At 38.0% G+C, this 19,869-nt stretch overlaps 1 protein-coding gene across 1 annotated transcript in view; it reads left to right on the forward strand.

The window, feature by feature from the left end:
* Positions 1-1,808: 1,808 nt before the first annotated feature.
* The window catches only part of itpr1b (inositol 1,4,5-trisphosphate receptor, type 1b), a 138,652-nt gene continuing 120,591 nt past the window's right edge, over positions 1,809-19,869 (forward strand). Inside the window, exons 1-3 of the mRNA XM_041783677.1 lie at positions 1,809-1,970; positions 3,983-4,096; positions 14,078-14,148. Of these exons, the coding sequence (XP_041639611.1) occupies positions 4,005-4,096; positions 14,078-14,148 (163 nt within the window). The 5' untranslated portion in view covers positions 1,809-1,970; positions 3,983-4,004. The remainder of the gene's footprint in view (positions 1,971-3,982; positions 4,097-14,077; positions 14,149-19,869) is intronic.

The raw sequence follows: 19,869 nt of genomic DNA on the forward strand, positions 1-19,869 counted from the left end.
CTTTGGTGCATTTCTCACATTACTATTTACATTTGCACAACAGTTAATGCATTTCTCAAAACAATTAGTCCAAACTGCAAGTTGATAGTTGATAACAGCAAAAGCGTGTCATTTGCCCAAAATGGATAGTTTATTTCTCAAAAGCAAGTATTCATGTCAGTGAACGGGTCGGTTTCATCAAGATGAAAAGTCTTGACACCATTGTTTATGAACAAGATAGTCGAATGGCTTTGTCATGTTTTCATTATGACAGTTTACTCTGAAAGTGTTTTCCAATGCAAAAAAGTCAGATCTTGGTGACACTCCTTAAAAATGCTCAAGACAGCACTATATACTATTTACACAGCCATTTGAAAACTACAGTAAAGTTACACATTACTTTATTTAGTGAAGTAACTGAGTACAAGACACTGAATATGTATGTTTCACATTTTTACTGCATATGCTCTTTGCAATTCTAGTTTGTTCACAGCATCGTGCAAAAAATAAATTACACCCTTATTTACAACAAACATAAACTCCCTTTGGGTAGAGCTGTGCACAATTGTAAACAAAATTGCAGTACATATTGGAACTGAACATACAACATACACAGTACTGTAAATCATTCATGCACATCCAGATGTTCCTGGGCCCTCTTCCACCTCTGCAAGGTTGTCTTGCAATCCTATGTGGTGCAGAGTAAAATTACAGTAAAGATGGCACATCTTTAGTGTTACACTACTGTACACTACAATACACTAAATCTGTGCTGCAGTAAAGCTATAAGTCTAAATGTAAAATGTAAAAAGTGACAAGTTCTTGTCCCACTACAAGCAACCCCTGACACAATGACAGTAGTGCATTGCAGATTGTTTAGTGCTGAATTACTGTCCATCATACACACCCGTTCTCCTGATGAAATGTTTGAATAATTGAATTTACAGTGGTTTTCCCAACATTTGGCTGCACCCTTGACCATCCTCAGCCATTGTGAGGCTATGATTGACAACATGATCCACAATTGTGGCCCTGATTTCATCAGAAATCCACCTCTTCGTCCTCTTCCCCTGTTTTGTCCCCTTCCTCCCCGCATCCTCACCCCTCTTCCCTGAGGCCGACCTTACATTTCTGTGTCACAGTATTGTAGAAATAGTACACACTATGTCCTGCTTGGTTCATATATGCTTGTAAAGTGGGGGTTCATGGGATTCAGCTCTGAGTGACTGTGGAGAAGTGGCTTATCATTGGTTGCAACTAATGCTTCACACACCCCTTCTCATCAGTGAAAGCTGAGGTTCACCTGAGAGCAATTGTTCAATTCAGGAGACATTTTCAGGAAAAAAAAATATAAAATTTGCTTGACAGATTTTGACAACTGGTTCAACATTTTTATATGTAATGATGACTCAAGCAATGAAATGAGGATTATTAGTTTTATAGGGATTGATTATTCAGCATTCACAAGAATAGTTCATTTTGACTGACATGACATAAGCAAATTATAATGTTATAAAACAGCAGAGTTGTGTGAAAGCAATTGATGCATGTCCAAAAACATTTGCAATTTGTTGGAAGGAATGAAAAAGTGCTACTATGATGTGCACAGATGACTAAATGTTGTGGAGGTTGAACTAACTGTTGTGCAAATGTTAATAGTGATGTGATAAAATGCACCAAAACGACCGAGAAAAACTGTAACATGAATTTAAACGTCTGAAACACTACATTACCCAGAGAGCTCTGCTGCCTTATAAATAGCAACGAAAGAGGCGTTCCCTGCAGTGACATGTGGAGGAGGTAAGAAGCGGATTGTTGCCGAGGACGCATTCAGCTGTCAGAGATAACGCCGCTCAGCCTGTCCTTACCTGGAGTTTCACTAACATGGACTTAACCGAGGATAGCGCTGTGGAAATGATCCTGTGCTGACCCGTTTCTTCTCACGTTTCTTCCTCTATCTAGCTTTGACGCCTTCTGTCAGATTCTGCCAGGTAAAAATGATACCGATGTGTAGTTTTTCAGTCAGAGCATTGTTCATTTTGCCATTGAGCTGAGAGCATCCCTGTCAAGGAAGTAGCCCACGCGCTCATTTGTTGCTGTTGTTTTTGCTACAGCTCGTGCGCTGAAAAATGAGGTAGCATGAGATTAAATGTAGCTAGCAGAGAAGTTTGAGTCCCATTCGGCAACACATGTATCACTCGATGTTAGATTAACATAATGGAATGGTAGGTTTTATAGGGCAGACCTTGTCTTGTGTATGCTATTTGTCTCAGTTGGAAAGAGGAGTGTGAAGCATTTTTAACCAGGGAATTTACTGCACACGTTATAGGCTACAGAAAAAGTACAAATGAAGTCGCATATTTTAAGAAAATGTGGGCTGTTTTTGCTTTTCTTGTTTAAAGCTGGTTGGCTGGTGCTGTGAAAGTTACTTAAGCTGTTTTAGCAAAGTTGATGCTTAAATTAAGAAAAAAGCATTAAAAAGTTCATCCCAGAGATGTAACTTTGGCATGCCAAGCACCCCCATGACACTAACAGAGACCCCTCCTTAAAGAATTTCTTTACACCACAACAGCAGACTGAAACACACAACTTCTTAGCAAATGTCCATGGTAAACAGTTGCTTTATTTATTAATGTAATTAATTATATCTAGTGTACAGTCTTTTAATATTTTTGTTTTAACAATGATTAAAAAAGGTAGCATTTTGTTTAGAAATGTTCTTTTTATATCCATTTATCACATTATGTTTGTCCCTTGGTGTTGATTATACTCTTATTTAAGGATATGTGTAGAAAATTAACACATAGATTTCAAAATGCAATGATTTGTAACATCTAAAAAGACACATGTCACTGACATAAATTGTTTCTTCCCTCCCTACCCGCCAACTTTCTGTGACCCCCCAAATCCTTAAGGGGGCCTAACACCCCTACTTCGTAAAATACTGGTTTCACCAACACAGTACCTGGAGGGAAAAAACAAAGATGAATTGACACCGCGTCAAGCATAGGTTCCCCTTTGAATGGCTTTTTAGAACTTGGTTGTTTCCCTCATACTAAACCTCAAAGGTGACCAAAGAGTGGTGACCTAAATTTAAGATGTACATGTTTTGGGTCCTCACAACTACAAACACAGATACACAGGTTTTTTTTTTTTTTATTGTTTTATTTCACGTTATTTTAAATTAGTGATTTGCATATTTATTAAAATGCTTCAAACCTTACAGTAAAAAAGATTCATGTTTATAGGATTTAAACTCATATTGTGAGGCAATGAGGACAGACCCACTCATAAAATGCAAAATACCTTCACAGAAGGGCAAAATCAGAGGTTTTTTTGGCTATACTCTTTATCCTTGGTTCCTGAGCTGAGATCCAGGACCCACTAAGGGGGGTGCCAGGGATTTCAAGGGGTGCGATGCTCTGTGTCCTCTGAGTTTGTTTGAAATTAGATTTGCACCTATCAACTAAACTCACAGTACAATACTTATAAATAATTCAAACAATGGTGTTTAGGTAAGAGAATTTGTGTTTAGGGCACAATGTGTCATATTTTTTTGTGTCAGTCCTGGGGGGCTCGAATTATTCTTAGGTACGAATAGGGGGGACTCTAAGGGAACAAGTTTGGAAACCACTGCTGTAAATATTTTGTCATATGTACATTCTAGTAATTTCAAAATACATCTTAACAGTTATTTACACATGATCTTACAGTAGATGTTGCTCTGAGGATGGGCTCAAGTGATTCAGATGGTCTGAACCCAAATGACCATGACCTTTGCACTTACAAAGTTATTTACTAAAGTGTAATAACGGGCCTTCTTAGTAGCAGCTGGCACACTTTTTTGTCAATCAGAGTGTTCAGGATCATGAGGCAACAACCAACTTTGGTTTTAATGTTTGCTTGATAATTGACTCATGCTGCTATTGGGCTAACTTTCACTGAAATATTTGACATTAGTTAAAAAGTCAGAGATGATTTTGTTGTCTGTCTTTTTTTCCAGGTAGAGCTAAACCTGAGGAACCATGTCAGACAAGATGTCCAGTTTCCTCCATATTGGGGACATTTGTTCCCTTTATGCGGAGGGTTCCACAAGTGGATTTATCAGCACTTTAGGGTAAGTCTACTTACTTTTAATTTTCTTTTTCCCTTTTTGTTTGTTTATGCACATACTGCTATTTTTTTTTACAGGAAGGTCAATTAGTGAATGGACAATGTTGTCTAAAAATGCAGCATACTTAACTCAAAGAAAATACAGGCAACATAAACAATTGAACAAGATGTTTGCTGTGTTCGAGCTCACCAAACTTCTAGGGATGGGTGTCATTAATGTTTTTTTCTCGTACTGGTGCTTAACCGATAATTGGTGCCAGTGCCTAAAGAGTGTGAAGCGATACTGTTGAGATGGAAGAACGTTTGTTGAAAGTCAGCGGGAGACTAAAAGCTGTCTGGGTATCATAAATGATTCACAGAAATATCTTTATAAGGTGCCAGTTAAATAACGAAAGAAAACCAGTGTAAATTAACATGCAAATCATGCAAATTCCATGAGGATTATCTGGCCCTTCATTTGGGAATGGCAAATGAAGGGTCAATATCTGTATTATAATTTGTCATGGTAGTTATCATACATCCTGGTACCAGTATCATGCTGGTACCAGGTCTCAATACTCATCTCTACAAACTTATGTGCTGAGTCAATGCCATCATGTAACAGTTAAGATTCATCATATTAGGGATGCAAAACACTGGGCTTTTCCAATATCTAATATGCTGATATTTACAGATTTATTTTAACCAAGATCAATAGCCATATTTACGTATTTGTTTTTTACCTAAAACTTCAGTCCTTAGAACACCCGTTAAAGTTTAAGGAATGAAGAATAACCAAGAGGGACTTCAGCTAATGTGGGACTGTTAATCCTGATTGAAACTCCACAAACTTATTTGTACGTACACCAGATATTAACAGCCAACGTGGTTGTTAACATCAGCAGAAATTCTTACATCTGCTGATCTGATACCTAGATTTGTAAGGTAATTACCAATACTGATATCGTGCTGATCGTATCCTACATCATATGGATGTAACAGATGACTGGTGGAAATGATCAGTATACATTTTTCATGAATAAAAGCGTATCTGTTTTTATCTAAACCTTTTCACTAATTTTAAGATGTTTTATGAGAAAGGACAATGGAGAGAATAGGAAAAAAGATGAGAGCGGAGAGTGTCATGCGGGAAAAGAGCCACAGGTTGGATTTGAACTCAGGCAACCTGAGCACATCAGGGGTGACCTAACTGCCAGACCATCTGCACCCTTTGAACATTTTTGTCTGGAGGTGTCGTGGGACTAACTGACCGAAACACCAGTGAAGAGGGGTTCCCACGCGACAACCCCAGCAAAGTGTGGCTTCGTGCCATCAGTCGGCACAGTTGACCTGTGGAGGCAAATACTAAGGATGTAACCAGGTTTAGGGATTTCTTTGGTGGGCACTTATCCTTTCTGTAGAGCACAAGTTTCTTGAAAAAGTCTATTTAACCTTTACTGAAATGGGAGAAAAAAAAATTATTGAGTGCCCTTGCTAAGACAGGCAGTTGCACATTAAACAAAGTATCTGACAAGCTATGAGAATTCGTACATACAAATAAAATTTCAGACACATGAACACACTGAGAGACTCAGACACTTGTAAAGATTGACTACAGTTGAAGATTTATCAGCCAGAACATCCACAGGCAGCTGTCTCTGCCTCTAGGCTTTTCATTTCAAATCATCTTGTAATGAAACGAGTGAAAAAAAATTTCTGGAATTTAGAGTTAGGCAGATATAGAAATCGAATAAAACCAGTGATTAAACAAGAAATGGAAGTGAATGTTTGCAGAATACTATACTCTTTAAGAACTCACTGAAGACCTTTTTTCCTTATAGTGTATCTGAACTGAGCTCTTTGATAATTAGTGGGGATGCTGAGCATCCACACTATTGATATTTGCGTCGGCCATTTTGTTTATTATTCTTCTTCCACACCGGCTACCTCCTCCTTCATACTTTGTCGTATCAACACTGTTTAAACTTAAAAAATTCTGTTTCTTCGTCATTCAACTGCTATGACTTTTCTCATTTCTAACTTTTACGACTTTTAAAATATAGCTATCTTCATGCTATTTTCAGCTATTTATATGCTTTTTCAGCCATTGAATGCAATTTTTAGCTACTTTTGCGCCAAAATCAGCTATTTTTATGCTATTTTCAGCTATTTATATGCTTTTATAGCCATTGAATGCAATTTTCAGCTACTTTTAGGCCAAAATCAGCTATTTTTATGCTATTTTAAGGCTACTTTCAGCTATTTTTAGGCTACTTTCAGCTATTTTTATCCTTTTTTGAGCTATTGAATGCCATTTTCAGCTACTTTTATGCCATTTTATGCTATTTTTATGCTATTTTCAGCTATTTTTGTGCTTTTGGCTATTTTCAGCAGTTCTACAATTCAGCTCTCAGCATCCCCACACAATTTCAGCTGAAATTGCAATTTCGATCTAGTTCAAACTTAAGTTTCCATTTTTCCCACAGGGTCTGTTTTCTCTGCAGCACTAAGTTGTCTGCTTTGACAATGACTTTATTGCATTGTCACATTTAACACAGTTGCAACTAAATATAACATATCCTTTCCACTTGTTTTCAAATAAATCAGTACACCGAGACACTTCTTATGACTGTGCCTGCATGATGTTAAAGATGTCAAGTAGAATAAGGTAAAAAGTGACATGCAGCCATCATCACTAACCTTTTATTACTATATTGTACATTTTATGTAATACATAGGAACATTGTTTTTGCCAAAAGCTGTAAATGGTATGCTAATTGTTGCAGATATTTCCTGCTTGGTTGATACTCTAGCCTCAAATTACCTTGTCTCTTGCTGCTATTTACTTAGCAGCATTTATTTAAATCCTTGATGTCCTCCCACCTCCTTAATTGTTGGGATTAAGTTAAAGTGCATGCCATAATGGGTACTATTCAGCCAAAGCAGAGAGCTTAAGAAACGATGTAAAGAAAGAGGATATGAAAGCGTATCCTGCATGTCAAACCTATTTTTGTGGTTTTAGGTTATGAAAATTTGGTGTAACTGGTGACTTTAGTTTTAAAAACAATCTACTGTATACCTTATAACTGATATTTTGGTGACAATTATAGTATTGTTGATATCTCCAATAGTTACAGCCCTACTCAGGACTACCTTCTCTACGTGATGATTCTCTCTTCCTTCTTTTTGCTTGCTCGTATGAGCACAGCATCTCTTTCCTTCTGTTATCAAAGGACATCACTGAGTGCTGCAATCTTCCTCCTCTTGCCATATCACCCCTATTGTATTAGCCACTTACTACAGGCTGTACTGAGCCCAGCAAGCACTCAGAAACATTGCTCTTTCACAGTTTAGTGCTGTGCGTCACCCTGCATAGCAACATAGCAACAAATGTGTGCACAGCTTTGAAGACAGCAACCATGACAGAGCTCGTTTATCAAATTTCCCATCTCATACTGTCATGCCTAGCAATGAGCCACCTTCACTGCTCACTCACACACACGCTCACACACACATATCTCTCCGCTGTTGTTACTATAAATAGCTCTTTGGTACGAGGTGTTGCGTTTGCTGCCAGCGTTCTGAATGTGACCCCTGAGAGACAGCTGCATCCACCTTGAATGATGCTGGACCAACATCTTTATGCTTGGACTGAGATGAAGATATGGAGCTGAATCCTAGAATGCAATAGAAGGTTTTCTTCATGACTTTGGATACTTTTGACCCTTTAAAGATGGTGTTCTTTTTCCCCCTCTATCATCATAGTGGTCCTGTGTTGCAGTTTACACTGCATGAGCTATAAAAAGATGTAACTGACTGGACCAGCCAGAGCATCCTACGAAAGTGTTGTATTTGTGCTTCACTACTCTCAGATACTATCCCGAGGGGTTCTTCAGACTTACTCAGTATGATGTGCTATCACAGTTAAAAGAATGTTTTTAAGCATATTTTGTATATATAGAAATATAAAGACATGCCTGATTATGCTGCCACTAAGTAGTAAGATAAGTTGGCAGTGTTGCAATCTTTTAGGGTGACTGTGGTTCCCTTGTTATGTGCATGTGTCTTTCTGTTGTGCCCCAGTTAAGATATCTCTAACCTCATCCTCTCTTCTTTTGGGCAGTATTTTCTGCTGCTCTGCGTAATTATTTCCTTTGCCTCAAAATTTACCATCTTTTCCCTGATTAGAGTCAACCCTTGCTCCATAAAACTATTTTTGCCTGACCCTGTTAGGGGTACCACACAGTTGTTGGGGCCCTAAGACAGTTTTGGCAGCCTGATTTAAGCAGCCAATTCAAGTTCTATAGAGTATAAATGCTACAGCCTTCCTGTGTCTTCATCTTTGTTTTTATTGGCTATGAAATTAGGGATGTACAATGTAGGATTTTTGCCGTTATCTGATATTAGTGCATACTAATCTTTGCAAGTGATGTCATGCAATGAACTCCCCATGGGAGGCGAGCAGTGATTTCTGCATAGAGAAATGCTACCAAAAAAAGCTATGTTGAGAGCTATTCACAACTTTGCAAAAAGTTCAAAGTGCAAAAATGAAAATATTCTTAATTCTTAAAGGGACACTTCAACATTTTGGCAAATTCGCCCATTGCCATAATTCCTATAGTCTTAGTAATAGGTTCATTTCCTTTTGTTGTCAGTGCAAGCTGTTTTTAGATCTGGGGGGACCGTTAAACCAGCTGCACCGCTAACGCTATGTTAGCAGACGGAATTTTTGCTTTCCCTCATCAAACTCATCAAATACACAATCCAACAACTCCAAAACGCTCTCGTGATCAAGTTGTGACCTGCACGTTCACCACACTATGGTGAATGTGCAGGTCAGTAAAGGTGCCCCGGTACGTGATTTGCTGTCAAGCACAAGAGAAGAAGACGAAGCAGCCTCAGATCTAAGAGGCTAACAGCAGGGTGGAGTTATTCAGTATACGAGTGTCCAGTGTGGGCCCTTGGGCAAGGTCCTTAATGCCAGTAACATCTGTCCCAGATGTAAGTTGCTTTGGATAAAAGCGTCTGCTAAATAACATTGTAACATTGTAGCTAGGGATGTAATGATAACCGGTATCACTATAAACCGTGGTAAAACTTATGACGGTTAGTATTACCGTTTCAAATTTTAATAACCCTTAAAACTGTGTTACTGCACTTTGAATACTCACAGTGATACTGCTCAATTCCTGGAGAAGCTGCAGCACTCTGTGGCAGTAATGCAACTTCATGGATGCCAGCTGCTGTTAAACACCATAGAAGAAGAAGGAGCAGCGCTCTCTGAGACTCTGGTGTGCGTGCACAGTTTGAAAACATGGCGAGAGAGAGAGCGAAAGAGAGAGAGAGAGAGAGAGAGAGCAAGAGAGAGTGAAAGAGCGAGAGAGAGTGAGAGAGAGCGAGTGAGAGAGAGAGAGAGAGAGATTGCACACAAAGGTACATGAAACAGTGAAAGTGTTCTTTTTGTACCAGTTTTTCTTAGATCTGTAAGACTAGATCTAGTCTTGAACACTGAATGTAAAGAAAAGTATTTTTAGATCTTATCTACAATTTGTACAAAGTGCAGCTCCCTCTTATGGCCATAAGGTGCCATCTTTAATGCACGTTTGTATGTTTGATGTTAACATTTTAATGTTCTGCCAACAAAGTACATTGTGTTATTTTATTTTATTTAGAAAAAAAAAACTTGGTTAAATGATTTCAGTGTGTGTATAAGTACTTTTTGAACATTTTGAGTACATTTCAACAATACCGTGATAATAATGATAACTATGATAATTTTGGTTATATGAAATTTTCATATCGTTACACCCCTAATTGTAGCATAACATGTCAGTGTTTGTAAAATTTGCCTCGCAAATTTCCTGAAGAGTGGAAAAAAGTCCTCGAGTTTTAACACAACAGATCTTACATGTCACTTAAAAGTCATCATTCTAACGACATTAAAATGAAGAGGCAGTAGCCGCTAGCCTTAGCTGCGGGCATTAGGACCAAGCCAAAGGCTAATACCTTGCAGAGTGCTGATTCAGCAGGCATTTGAAATTGTAGAAAGTTTGCTAGAGCCAAAAGATGCAACGCTAATAATGACAAAAATAAGTCTCACAGTCTCCTGATCTACCGCGGCTTTCATAGACGTATCCCTGCCTTCTCTGTTTGATGTGGTTTCATCAGTCTGATCGACATTAGGAACAGAAGTTTAGCTACAGACCGCAGTGTACCTAACATTTAGTCAACAATCATTGACACAGATTAACATGTTGCATTATAGGATAATTAGCATAAGCAAAGTTTTGCTTAATTTAAGATTAGTGCATGATAAATGATTTACTATAGAGTTTGCATAAATGTGAGTCAGAAGTGTTCAGGGGGTTGGAGGTGGTAACTGTAGTTGTAAGTGTGGCACTGCTCCTGTAGGGTTCTGCTCAGTAAGGGCTCTGGGGTAAAACTGTTTCTGAACCTTGATGTTTGAGTATGCAAGAAACTCCATGTGAAAGCCAAGTGGGCTGTCATGTGTTTTGCACTGAAGAGAGGCTTCTGTCTAGCCACTCTGTTGTCCATCTGAAACTTTGTCCCACACAGGATCTATGGAGCTCAGTAAGAGTGACCAGGTTTTTGGTCACCTCTCTTACTAAGATCATTCTCCCTTGATTGCTCAGTTTTGTTGGGGGTACTGGAGCCTATCCCAGCTGTCAGTGGGCGAGAGGCGGGGTACACCCTAGACTGCATCGTCAGCTTTGAGGCCTTCTGTAGAGAGGTGTGTGCCTTCCCAAATTTCCCACAGGTGGACTCCAGTCAAGGTGTAGAAACATCTCAGCATCCTTTCAGAGAAATGGGAGGAACCTGAGCTAAATTTCAAGTGTTTTTCCAAAGGGTCTGAATATTTATGCTAATATGATGTTTGAGTTTTGTATTTTTAATACATTTGCAAAACTACTCCCCCATACTTTCATGATGTAGAATTTACCCTTCGCTTTACAAATGGCATTATTATTGACTGAAACACATCATAAATACATGAAACACAACTGTCTATACTCTGATAGACAGAAAAAGATGGCAGCTTTGCAAAGGGAAGAATTCTCCACTGCTGTATTGTAGATATACTGGTACATAAAAACCACAAATGCAAAGTTTTGGCTGGGGCTTTTCTGTTTGTAGCATTTTTAGTAATGTCCCAGGTGCTGTAAAGTGTCCACAGTGAAAAACTGTGGTTGTCTGGTGATGTTATTGAGCCATTTTGAAAAGATAGAGGATAAGATGCCGATGTTTCAGTGCCACATAGTGCTCAGTGGGTTTTATTTATTTATTTAATTTTACCCACCAGTGCAGCCAAAGAGATTTTATAGCAGGAAAACCAAACATGTTAACTCTCGTTAAGTATTATCAAACCAAATATTTTCTTTTGAACACCAATTAAACTGGTCCAGCATTTTTCCTTCCATATTAGAAGCTCTCAGCACTCATCTTTTGCACTTTCACTTGCACATTGCTGTATATTTTCATATCCTGTCACATGTAAAGCTGTGAATTTGAAACTGACACAAGATACTTTTGCCCTAAAAAAAGGTCATTGTTTGGTGAGGAAACTCCATCCTAATTCTGTCCTCATGCACTACTGATAAGTCATCTAACCTTTCATGTTGGGCTTACTAGCCACTCTTACAAAAATAGCTATGTCACTCTTAAAACCGGCCACTGTGGATTAGGGATGGGCGATATGGACTTTTTGCTGTATTTATTGTGGTAACGATAAATCACAATAAAAAATAGCACCATTCAAGACAACCGTTTTGGCTAGGTAAAAGGTATCAAATGGGCTGCTTAACTACACCAGCTACATATAAATTAGTGCTGGCTATTGCCATTGATTACCTGAATCGATTAAATTCTGATTCTTTTTCAAGGCCCTGATTCTATTCAGTTCTCGATTCAATATCAATTCATGTTGGGATGTTTTAGTAAAAAAGAAAACTAAATTGCATTTAAGGGATTCAAAGAGAAATTTAGTTGGAAATAGTACAAAGAATGTTCCAACTTGGCACATTATTAAAAAATAGGGTTTGCATTAAAAATTGACCCTAAACTACAAGTATTTACGTCACTATTTTACCTCCATGTGGCCCATCCTGGATATGGCCTCTTTTGTCCAGTTTGCCTCTGTTTTTGTAGTGTTGAAATCCAAAATACAGTCTGATATTCTTTTTTATGTCTGGAGTGTCTTCAGTGGAGCAGAGCTGCCAGGCTCCACCATGTTTGTTTTTACAGAGATAAGTCACTTACTGCAAATCCAAGTTGTAACTCTTTTTGTTAAATTGATAAAAATAAGATAAGTAAATTTGATACACTATTTTTAACTAAGTTTGATTAAGTCCATGATGTTTAATTACACTGAAGCTTATGATGTGGTAGTAGTAGTAATAGTCACATTTTCAGATATAGTGCATGCAGTGTGGTGCTTTAATGTTTATCTGTCCCTCCACCATGCACTTCTGTCTGTCTGCTGTCTGTGAGGTGTGTACTATAGATAGACACCTATGCAAATAAAAGAGAACCCACAGCGCTGATAAAAACAAACATGCATCATGTTATCTATCATATTATGTACATTGTATGTTGTTGTAAATGTTACATTATGCTGACTTTATATAAAATCTCCATGAGATGTGAGTTTATTACTCATATATTTCTAAATATTAGACTAAGCGCTCCGTTATTTCCTTGAGTAAAAGGCGGGGCTGTGCATAATTTGCATGGCTGTGAAACGGAGGAACAGAGGGTCATAAAATAAAGCACAATGTGAAAATTACCATTGTCTGCGCCACGTCTAATTTCCTGTAACCAACCCATTTCCACATAATGGAGGTAGCTCCTCTTTTAGCAACAAACTCATCCTCTATTTCAACTCCTCCTTCCACCATGTTTGTTATGCTTCTGCACGTGAGTTACAAGTGCGTCGCAGTGATGACGTATGTGTGCGCGATGGTCACAGACACATACGCAACCATAGTTTATTGTTATTATCGTTGAATGACTGTTTCTCATCGTGGAAAGTTTTTTTCCGCGGTATATCGCAAACCAACCAGCACCTCAAGGGGTTCGATCCCCAGGTCCTGCAGTCACATGTTGAAGCGTCCTTGGGTGAAACACTGAACCCAATTACTCCCATGCTGCATCAGTGGTGTATGAATGTGTAAGAATGGGACTAGCTAATTCTGATGGACAAGATACAAAACAGCCAACCCTCCACTATTGGTGTGTGAATGGATGAGTGTGACCTGTGGTGCAAAAACAATTTTTGTGGTCCAAAGACTAGAAAAGTACATTTTACCATAACAGAACCCAGCTCCATTTATCTCAGTGAGCTAGGCTGTGTCATACTATTGCACATAAGTGAGTTTGTGTTCTGGCAAAATGAAAGTCATCTATTTAATGATAAATGTTAGAATTGGTATTCTTTCTTAAAAAAGCCTGATGATATTTGATTCAACAAGCCAAATATTATTTTTCTTGCAGTCAAAGTGGACTGCCAAAGGGCTGTAAGAAATATTGGCTTTATTTGGCAGAAAATACTCTAGGTTGCAATTTCATACCCCTGTTTACATGAGTTGTGATTTTTTTTTTTAGCTGTGACATGTTGCTGATGCTGTGAGACGACAGTGTACATTCTCTAGGATTGGATATTGCAACAGTGTTTCTCTGTTGGCTCTTATTAAATTCTTGCCAACTCAATTCATTTATATTTTATTGCAGATGTTTATTACTGTATCAGACTCTGATAAAAAGTTAGATTTCAGGCTTCCAGGCTGTGTAAAGAGGCCAAATAATTCATACTGTGTGCTACTTATATTGTCCTAATTATCACCCTGATTTGCATTCATGTTCTGTTATAAAGTGAATGACAGTTTCTATCAAAATTAAACCTGTCAAACGCTGTTCAGATGTTTTAGATGAATTAAAACTGCGTGTTTCTTGAATAATAAACTCACTATACTGATGTGTGCATTTCCAGGCTTGTGGATGACCGCTGTGTGGTACAACCAGACACAGGTGACCTCAATAATCCACCCAAGAAGTTCAGAGGTAAGGCTTTAAAAACACATGCTTGCTTTACCTTGATTGTACTGTATTGATCGAACTGCTGTGGTTTTATTTTTGTAGTTTGGGAATGAGCTCTGGTTTTATCCTCATCTTTTGTCTTAAGTGCTATTCACACGGGACTAGCGTTACCTGTGGACCTCTGATAATTTTTTAATTAACCCCTGGCGTCAGTGTTTGGTGCAGTGCATTTGCACAAGATAAGCAAATTCTGTAATGTACTCAAATTTACAGTCATTTCCAGAGGAATACATAAAGGTGCTGCATGGCTGCAGCAATGAAAATGCACAGTGTATTTTTACTTCTAAAATTCATACAAAAAAAAAAAAAACGCAATTTTGTGCACATCGTGTTCTGCAGGTGACATTTCCTGCATGTGTCCCTCACATACCGAAAACCAAGTTTCCACCGGACAGCATGGGCTAGAGTGTTTTTTCCCTCTCTCTCTGTATGTATTTATTTTAACATTTTTTAAATCAGTAGAAAGCTTTCCATAATCAGTAAACTAGAGAAATACCTTTTCTAACTCTCCCATTATGCATCAAGGTTTCTGAAAGTCACCTGTGCTTATCTGCAGCTGATCAGACAGAGGAAGAGAGAGAGAGAAAGTTAAGTATCTCTCCAGTTAATGTATGAGAAAGGGAGATGTTTGATGTTAAATACTAACTTCTCCTGTTACTTCTAACGGTTTTTATGCTGTTGATGTTATTCTGTGCTCTATAATTTAGGATCGTTATGCATCCACAACAACTCTCCTTGTGCAGGTTAGCTGTTGCAGTCCAACCACTAAATATTAAAAACACTTAAAATCATAAATTGTGTTATTTTGAAATGTACAGCTAAATAAGGCTAACATAAGATCAGGCAACTGCAAAGAGAAACTGTAGAAAGCAGAGCAGAAGCACAGTGTGATGAAGAGAGTAGCAGATGCATGCACATTTGGACAGCAGAGTTTAACTTAAGTAAAATAAAATCATTTTTACACAACAACTCAGATTTGCTGAAAGAGAAGCACTTTTTATAAAAATCTCTTACACTGCCTCTATTATTTTTCAGCGTAAAGCTGTAAAAAAAACGACATAACTACCACCATGAATTACAGAGAAGCTGATTCACACAGGATTAAAATGACCTGTGGACATATGTGTGTGCTGAAAGGTAGTGTTCCCCAGAATTTTTGCTCTTCAAATTACAGACAAGGTTGATTCTCACAGGATTAAAAAAACAGACTATTACAAATTACCAGAGAACCCTAGGTAATTCTTATCCTGTGCGAATAGGGCATTAGATGTGTTTCAGGGTAAGGAGTCTGGGCTTAGACGTGTAAATTACAAGTGAGTCAATTAAATGATCACAGAAAAAATAACAGGCTAAAAAAGTTTATGCAAATTAAATGCAACCTGGTGTTTACTGTCACTGTTCATGCAAGAAGGACTTTTACTCATATCTTGACTTGATTTATTACCTGTAAGTGAGAGTATAATGCACACAGTCTGAGTGGCTTTGGATGACTGTACAACTTTAATTCTTTATCTATTTATAAAACTCGTCATGGTGCGCTAAGTAAGTTTTCAATCAGTTTGATTTCATGCACCATGTGTGTACAGCCTGGCTTGGACAGATGTTTTAATGAAACCCTTTTCAGTCACTGGGCTCTTTAAGCCCCCCCCCTCGAATGAATCATCTAAGTGTAACCTTTTTTAATATAAAGTTGAAAATATGAATTATACTGAAATGTTAGGCTGATTAGATCATACAGGCCAGAGTTAACCATGGCTGCAAACACATCTCAATACCAAAACACTGTGAATCTGTGCATAGTTGGCTGCTAATGCATCAAATACTCTTTGTTTAGCTGTCTTAGGATCCTGAGTGCAGTTCCGTCGGTTTCTTGTCTCATAGATGTTAAACCCTATGATTGCAAATGATCTTGGTTATGAGCTTCTTGAAGCTTAGTGACCTGATGTCATGATAGCAGGTTATGCTCAGAAATTTGACTCACTGCTTCATGGAATGTGACCATAATGTCAGCTGCTTTTTGTTCTGCTGGTTTTGCATTCCTCTTCTACTTCATGCTACAAGTTGAATGTCCATAAATTGCATAAGTTGCCTGTGCTGCTCACTGCAAGAAAACATAAAAAAGTGACTGTACTTCATCTCCTTGCAGTTCACAGGTTCTCCTGTTTGAGGTGAATATGGAAATTTGTAAAGAAGCAGTTTTTCTCTGACAGTCAGTCAGGGAGTCCTCTGTTCACATGATTTTATGGGTCCAGTGACTGAGCTCTGTTTGTGGTTAGTGTTGGTTCACAACAGGTTAACATTTTCCCTTCATATGTTTCAAATTATGTAACATATGAAGGGCAAATAAATGGCAGGACAACTTGTGCTGAAAATGGTGAACAGTATGTAGTGGCAGAAACTACAGTATCTTGAATACATCAATAAATCAATAAATAAGTGAACAGAATATTACAAGAAAACACAGTGGAGCAATATAAGGTATATGAAAATGTACCATACTGATGTTTCTGCTTGTGATGATAAAATTCTAAAATATCTGCACCACTTGATAGTGTATAGAAACCTACAAAAGAAGCCTACATGTAGCCCTGATCATCCAACAACATCATGATTAAACTAAATGCCACAAAGCTGCAAAGCCTTTGTAATCAGTAGACTCTAGCACTGTGATAAACACTGCAGCCCTGCAAAATGAGTCCTTTCACAATTTTCAAAGCAGTAACACGTTCATGCAGGAAAAAACAGCCACTCCAAAACAAGATAGCAGTGCTACTATGACTCAACAAAAGTTGTGATACTTAAAATTTAAAGAGCAGAGAGAATGCTTACCAGCTCCCAGAATAATCCTGAAAGGTAAGTACGCTCACAGAAGAGAAGCAAATCCATTTAAATAAAACCAGCACTCTCATTTAAAGGAAGTCTGCTAATCTAAAAATGTAATACATTTTTACTTACTTAACAACAGTTGATAATAACACTAGTCTGGGATACCTTTCATAAGTCTGTCAGCCAAAGAAATACTCAACTGCAAATTCACACTCTGCCTGTGTCTTTATAAACTCTTTCTAACGGCACAATGCTTTGTGATAGAGATGTCAGTATTCTTATCAACATAATACATTAAAAAGTTAGTTTTTGTTTTATTTTTTGGTATTGACAGACATGAAAAAAAATCCAGTTACGTTTAATTTTTTATTTTAGAAGAAAGTGTTTCTTAAAAGCCTTTTGCCATTGTTGTTTAAGGGAACGTTCCTGTAAGCCTGTCAGGAGAAGTAGTTTTAATTTGAAGGGGAAGTTTTTATATTCTAGAGTGTACAGTGCTGTTTGTAGCTCCCAAAGAGGTCAGTGAAGCTTGATTTTACTGGTACTGTTAAAATATATTTTGCACATAATGGACATTTAATCCACGGTGATTTTTTTATGTTACTGAAAATCTATATTTGAAAATCATTACTTCTGCCATTAATGACTGATTCTGATCAAATGTTGTTTGTATTTCTCTAAACATTCAGACTGTGAAGCATTTATGTCTGTATCAGTATCACTGTTTGTAGCTGAGCCATCTAAATCCTATTTAAAGCTGTGGTTTACCTCCACAAAGCCAAAGTTGCCTTAACACATTCTCACTAAATCATCCCTTTAGTCTTCTCAGTCTTCTCTTTAGTAGGTAAAATGCTCTACAGTGTTTAAGTCTGGAGATTGACATGGCCAGTCTAAAACTTTCCACTTCTTCGCTGTGTTGTTTGCCAGTGTGTTTTGGGTCATTATCTTGCTGCATGATGAAGGATCTCCCAGTCAGTTTGGTTGCATCTTTCTTTAAATTGGCAGACAAAATGTTTCTGTAGACTTCTGAGTTCATTTCTGCTGCCATCATGTGTTACACCATCAATGAAGATTAATGAGCCCGTCTCAGAAGAAGCCATGCAAGCCCATGCCATGACATTACCTCCACTGTGTTTCACAGATGAGCTTGTTTGGGATCATGAGCAGATCCTTTCTTTCTCCAAACTCAAGTCTTTCCATCACTTTATCTCATTAGTCCATAAAACTGTCCCAGAATTTATTGTTTGAATAATCAGTGTTACCAGACACACCTGGGCAACAAAAGACACCTGTCAGTCACACGTGACAATACTTTTACTCACATGAAAAATTGGTGGGTTCAAACAAAAGGTCTGTCTTCAAAGTTGTGTATCAGATCCAGATGTAAACACCTGCAAATTAAAGTTGAAATGTTCATATTTTAATGTCAAACTCAAATGTTTTCAGTCTACAGCAAAAATAAAGGAACTGGCCTAAGTGTTCCAGTACTCTTGGAGAGGAGTTTATGTCACTTATGAAGTGCCACTGCTGCTTCCATAGACAGCATCATTCAAGAACAGATAATGCCATAATAAAACGACAGAGGCAGTTTATGAGTTGGGTTGTTATTCAGAAGGTCTGTAGGTCACTTTTGGGAATGATGTGCATTCTCAACCTCTTTAGTCAGAGCGAGAAGAGCAGTAGCGAGATGAACAGCACAGGACTAAGTCCCACCGTTCCTGTTGAGTATTAATAGCACACTTAAGCTATTTAAAAGGTGTGCTGTGCTGTGCTGCAGAGTGCAGTAGCACAGCAGTTTAAACTCTGCTTCTCTCGCTCTGATACGACTGCAGGGATGTTGACAGATTTTCACTGTAGCGACCCCTGGACCCACAGGTGTGGATCTCTGTGGGTCAGGTCCCATATCAATGGAATGAGTACCCAGGAAAGTTTTTATCCTTAAGGAATAAATAATTTTGGTAATTATGTTTATATGTAAATACATATTAATATTGAAAAATATATGTTTCCTCTTTAAAATTACATTCATAAGAAGAAAAAAAGTGCTAATTTAGTCAGTGTTTTATTAATGGGTCTTGGGGTATTCACTGAGTGCTTAATTTCTTGTACAGAGAATCCAAAAACTAAGTATACCATTAAAGAGTGAACATTTTCCCCTAATTTAATCTACAAAGGGAAACTTCATTAGACCCTAGACTGATCACAGAGAAAGTTAAATATGTCAAGACTTTTTTATGTTTTAATCTTAAGCAAATAAACGATTCATATTACAGAAATGTGGAGCCTCTAGAAATGCTCATTTAACATTTACTTAGGGTTTATTTACTTATTGCATCAATGTGACGTGGCATAGAGGTGATTAGTCTGTGGTCCTACTGGGTTGTTATATGGCCAGGGTTGCTCTGATAGCAGCCTTCAGCTCATCTGTATTGCTGAGTCTGTTGTCCCTTATCTACCTCGTGTAATTTCCTTTGAGGTTCTCTCTGGGGTTCAGGTCAAACCAGACGGCTGGCCAATCAAGCACAGTAATACCACGGTCAGCAAAAAACAGTTTCTGGTAGTTTTGGCTTTGGCAAGTGCCAGTCCTGCTGTACAGGAAATCACTATCTCCATAAAACTTCTCAGCAGATGGAAGCTTGAAGGTCTTTATGTAAATCTTGGGAAAAATAATGAACATGATATTGTAATTTTTGAGATAGACCAGTATGTATTAACATATCTAGAGCCCTGTCTCTCACCATCTCCTGCTGGATTTCTGATCATTACCACCCACTCCCATAGCGCGTGCCATCCACTTTAAGCCACATCCTGCAACAGGTGTGTCAGATTCAGATTCTGATAATCCTTGATAAATATTCAGAA

Source organism: Cheilinus undulatus, linkage group 3 (assembly GCF_018320785.1).
Source record: "Cheilinus undulatus linkage group 3, ASM1832078v1, whole genome shotgun sequence".
NCBI lineage: Eukaryota > Metazoa > Chordata > Actinopteri > Labriformes > Labridae > Cheilinus > Cheilinus undulatus.